This window comes from Helicoverpa armigera, chromosome 2, assembly GCF_030705265.1.
Source record: "Helicoverpa armigera isolate CAAS_96S chromosome 2, ASM3070526v1, whole genome shotgun sequence".
In the NCBI taxonomy this organism is placed as follows: domain Eukaryota; kingdom Metazoa; phylum Arthropoda; class Insecta; order Lepidoptera; family Noctuidae; genus Helicoverpa; species Helicoverpa armigera.
The window spans coordinates 4368971-4374269 of record NC_087121.1 but is presented as its reverse complement, the minus strand read 5'-3'; the positions used below and the strand labels follow the sequence as shown (position 1 = coordinate 4374269).

The 5299-nt window shown below is 35.7% G+C and overlaps 1 protein-coding gene across 1 annotated transcript; it reads left to right on the top strand.

The window, feature by feature from the left end:
* The first annotated feature begins 2035 nt into the window (after nucleotides 1-2035).
* Nucleotides 2036-5299, top strand: LOC110377106 (pupal cuticle protein 20). Its single transcript, XM_049843895.2, has 4 exons — nucleotides 2036-2183; nucleotides 3286-3437; nucleotides 4340-4585; nucleotides 5058-5299. Exons 1-4 carry the CDS (start codon nucleotides 2172-2174, stop codon nucleotides 5101-5103), a joined length of 456 nt encoding a protein of 151 aa, XP_049699852.1. The 5' UTR covers nucleotides 2036-2171; the 3' UTR covers nucleotides 5104-5299.

Genomic DNA, 5299 nt, shown 5'->3' with positions numbered 1-5299 from the left:
GTTGGGGGCGTGGTGGACCATCTCGGCACTTTGTTCGCAAAATATTTTGCAACAGTGCAATTCATAAGCGATAGCGATTTGTTTTAAAAACATCTTAAACGGATATTTTATTTCACGAAAGCTGGTGAGCCTGTGCATGTAATTGTACAGTAGACCGCACATCAATGGTAACTGTCATGCACCTTAAACTGGTACCACTGATCTGAAGTTGACTGTACAACCTGTCAATTGGACTCAGTGACTCGGCCAATGCTAAAAGCTTCCGAGTTAATACATACAAAGACTATGTGCAATGTGCATGTAACTATGTTCACATACTCAAGTATGGCTTACAAACGGGTACAAAATAAAACATCTATACATGCATAGTAGAGTAAATTACGATACCATAAATGCCTGCCATAAGCTACCATAAAATTCACGGAATTAGGATGTTATCCTAGTTTACTACGCAGTACACATATTTATTGTATACTGGATTTATCATCTGGGATTTATGCAGATAAAATCGAGCGCTAAATTGGTATTGTTATCTAAATCCTGTCACATTATTCTAAATTGCAGGATTATCATCGTATCATGAATTAGCGGATCTATGAAAGTGCGATGATTTTCCGTAAACCATTGCAGTTTTCCTGCTACAAAATTCCTGTTACCATTTTAGTTAAATCCTGATTTGCAGAACTTTTTTTTAATGACTGCTTCTTCCGTATTTATTGGACTTTTTAAAAAGATAATCATCAATCAATTTAAAAAAGAAGTTTTAACAAAGAATAATTCAGTAGATATACCTACTTCCTGAAATTCTTCAGAAAAAGGCCCTTCTTTATTTAGTGAATAGGGTCTTATGTTAAGTATTACAGGAAAACCCCATCTAGGCCCGATATTATATATCGTTAGCAATGTCAATAACCCCAACGTTTCATACATTTCCCGACATTTACTCAATTCGTGGCCATTTATATTTGTTAGGAAAAATATTTGCTCGTCCAATCAACTATCTTTTCAAATAGCTATCAAATTATTGTATGTAATAAGGAAAATGAAATAGAAACTGATACCTACGTAGTTATATAGAAAGAATCATATTTGAGATCGACAATTACTTATTTAATGACATTAATTGAAAACACGTATTGATAGCACGGTTGTATACAACATTTTTGGTAAATATTAAAACTTAAAAAATAACTTGTAGTAACTTACTGCATGTAACAGCTTCCTAAACATTATTTAACAGCTTAGGCAAGCTCTAAACGTAATTGCTTCTATAATTAAATTTAGATTTTCGTCTTAATCAAAATCACAAATTACTCTGACATTTCTGATAATTACATTGCATTGTTTGGTAATGTATGCGACGTTATATGTACTCAATATACATATATGTATATAATGTCTTACACAGTGCGTGGGCGAACTATTCTAGATGACCAGGAATAGGATAATCTAGGTAGATATGTATGTATGTAGGTAGGTATGTATGGTCTTGGAGGAAGCCAGGACGTTGATTGAGATCTATATAAACTGGATTAGTGGGTCATTGACTTGTATGTATGTGTGGTTATGTATCATGAATACAGATGGATATTGCTTTTGCGTTTTGGTTGGTTAGGTATAACTTGTTAGGGGTTATTGGAAAATACAAAGAACTTTAAACGTTAGTTTAGTTGTATGAAATAAAATACTCTTTTCATTTACGTTAATATTATAAAGCTGAACAGTTTGTTTGTTTACTTAAACTTGCTTATATTAGGAACTACAGGATTGATTGTTGTTTTTCAGTTTCATATAGACCATTTATCGTGGATACTTTTTAATCTGGCCGCGAAATAGCTTCCCCAGGACACTGGTGGCGGCCCGGGGACCAGCTAGTGAATCACACTATTCAACCAGCTCTACATAATGTACCGTAAATAAATTATGACATAGTCCTTATTTCAATACTGCTATGCCATAGACCGCGTTCAACATCTGACAAGCACCACAGATCATACATAGCACACAGCTGACCTCTCGTAATTTGCGCCCGCCTAAACTACAATACGAGCAAGGTGAGGCAACCTGCGCAAAGGGCAAACTACGCAGATATAAAACGTGAACATCCCTGCGATCCGTATTCCGACGCCGGCGCCGCTATAGACAATATCTACACGAATATCTTGAACACTATGACGAAATTGGTAAGGAATTGTTTTATTAAGGCTTTTGTTCAGCTTTTAGTTCTTCGTGAGGGCGGCATTGTTTTGAGGCTTCACCTTTAATGGTCCTGATAAGAGAGTCCTTTTGTGGGTTATCAGATGATATGCAGAAATTATGCTGAATATGGACTTTGGCGGTTTTAGTTTTCGGTGTGCTTTGTTGTGGAGCTTTTTTTTATAACCACTTTGGATTAAAGAGGTTTTTAAGTTGTTCCGTGCACTTGAAAAACAAAAATTGCATTAGATATACCTAAAATATTTAAGAAAAAATATTTTATAGTCGAAAAAAAATATGTGCATCAAAAATGCGAGCAGAATAACAATGTACAAAAAGCTTTGTTATTTAACTTTCTTCTTGACTCTTATCATTGTAAAAAAGTAAAGCTGATAAAAAAATTAAAACAGGCCAAATAAATTTTATGCAGGATTGTACTGATGTTATTCCTAAAGAAATGATGAGTAAGCTGTCCAGAAAATTCTCACATATTCTAATTTTAGCTATGACGATATAGGGTTATTAATTAAATTGCTATCACTTATACCTTCAGTAAACTTCAGCCCAGATATTAATATCTATGTTTCCTAGTGTCAGCTCGAATTGGGGCCACTTTGGAATAACACTTTAATTTATTGTTCACCATTTAGCCCTAATTTAACCAGTGTTATGTCCTTTTGCAATGACTATACTCCAACTTGTACAAAGTTGTAATCCTGAAAAGAATGTTATACCCCCTTACCGAGATGTAAAAAAGATAACCTACCTGTAATATCCATCCCATACCTATAATATTGAAATACCAGACTTTCTCTGTGACTTGGGAATATTTCAACTAATATTAGGAATTGTAAAAATAGCGAGTAATTTTCCTGTCTTAGACCTAAAGCAATTAAGGATAAAGTAAAACGATTTATTGTTGTTTGCTATCCCACAAAAATCGCGTACCCTAAAAAAAGCTATCAAACATTATTTTCCATAACCTGGATTATCTGACTATCCTAACACCCAACCTCATCATGTTCATCATAACATGACAAAGAAAAAACAAACAAAAGCCCTCACATTCGAATTTCAAAATGATTTCAGTTGCTCGTTTGCATAGCAGCAGTAAGCTGCGTACACGCCGCTCGGCTAGACCACCTAGTGCCCACGGGCTACGGCGGCGCCCGCGCAGGCTACGATGCCACGCCCTTCCACTTCGAAAATGTTAACAACGGCGATGGGAACTATCGCTTCAGGTAATGTCAAATTTGTTGCCTAAATGTCTGAATAGCGTTTATCTAAATATCTATTGCTATTGTATTGGTTTGTTGTAATTGGATTTGTAGGTCTTAAGTGGTTTGCAGATATTATTATGTTATTGCATAGTTTATACACGATACTCCTATATGGCAATCGTTGTCGTAGGTAATGTGTAAATAGGATACCTAAGTTTAGACATTGAACTTTAAAATTTCTCTTCGATCAGTCTTATAAAACTGAACGCTATTAAAAAGGCAGTTACTGAAAAAAGTTAATGTTTTCACCCATTTAAAAAAAATACTTGGACAGTCTGAAAAATTAGCTCAGATGCAAGATAAGGCTTATACGTATAGATGGCAGTCTAACCTAAGCCTTACCTATAGCGATCTTCTTGATAATGGCAGATATAGATAGCATTCCTAGGTAACCGTGGGAAACTTTTAACTTATGTGTTATCATTAAAATTCTAGTACACCGCGTGCGACTGACGATTTGTGAGAAGTGCCTATAAATTGTGATAGAGAGTTTAATTCAATACCATGTTTTATTGGAACAGGAGGTTAACGATCTGCAAATATTAGAGTGTGGCGCTTTTTTTACACATTTTGAGTACATAGCTACATGTGTACTTGTACATAAACTTTATGTAATTTGTACCATAACGATGTCACAATCCGAATTGAACCTTTTAACTGAATGGTTTATCAAAACTATGTAGCCTTTTATTCACTAGTTAGTTCGTATGATTATTACCTTTACATGCCTTTTTTAAACCCTTTGTGTATTAGAGCAGTGTAACTTTCAACTATCCTCTATATTCGCAGCCCCGGAAAAATACCCCAGCCCCAATTGATGATATAACTACATCGATATTGATTGACTATGATTTCAATTCCAGCTACGACACACCAGAAGGCACATCAGCTCACGAGAGTGGCTCCCCTCGGGCCCAGGGGCCCGAAGGCCCCGCAGTGACAGCTGAAGGAGGGTTCTCGTTCCGCACCCCTGACGGCCAGCAGGTGTCGCTCACCTACACCGCGGACGAGAACGGCTTCCACCCCACCGGCTCCCACATCCCCACCCCGCCACCCATCCCTGAAGCCATCCTCCGCTCCATTGAGTTCAACAGGCAGCATCCTTCATCGTGAGTACAAAGATATCTAGACATGCGGTAGCATGTCAAGTGATTAATAGTCAGGTACAACATAAATTTATTGCGATATAAACTTATTCTAATCGAAACTTTATATTGTTATGTACCTAAGTAGAATATGATATTTTTTGGCAAAATAAATAAATAAATGCTTTTTTGATGCAAAACCTTACAAAAAAATTACAATTTTATTTATAAGCTACTATGTCTTTAAAAACATTTAGTTTTCGGTTTTCCTAATGCTCACAATATGGACATTGGACAGCCGAGAATAGAATTTCTCAGGACCTTATCTGCTATTGTCGGGAAATAAAGATACCTTTCATATAAAATCTTTATTTATGTGTAGGGTTATCCACTTATGGATCCACAAGGTATGCTGAAGTAATAAAGAATCATAAAGCTTTTATGTAAAAATCGAACACTGAATTCACATAACAATCAAGTATTTTTTCATTTTCAGTGACGGAGGTTCTTACAACGGCGGCGGTAGGAACAACTACTACTGAAAACGTACTATGAAACCCGGTGCATAAGAATAATGTTGTATCTGACATCTTTCTTATGCTGTACCTCAAGCCATGGACTGTGATATCAAGATTATGTACAATTACGTAAACAATGTTGCTATTTATTGAATGGTATATTTTATCTCACTGTTATTATACTTATGAAAAGATGTACTTTACTAATGAATAAAGAAAG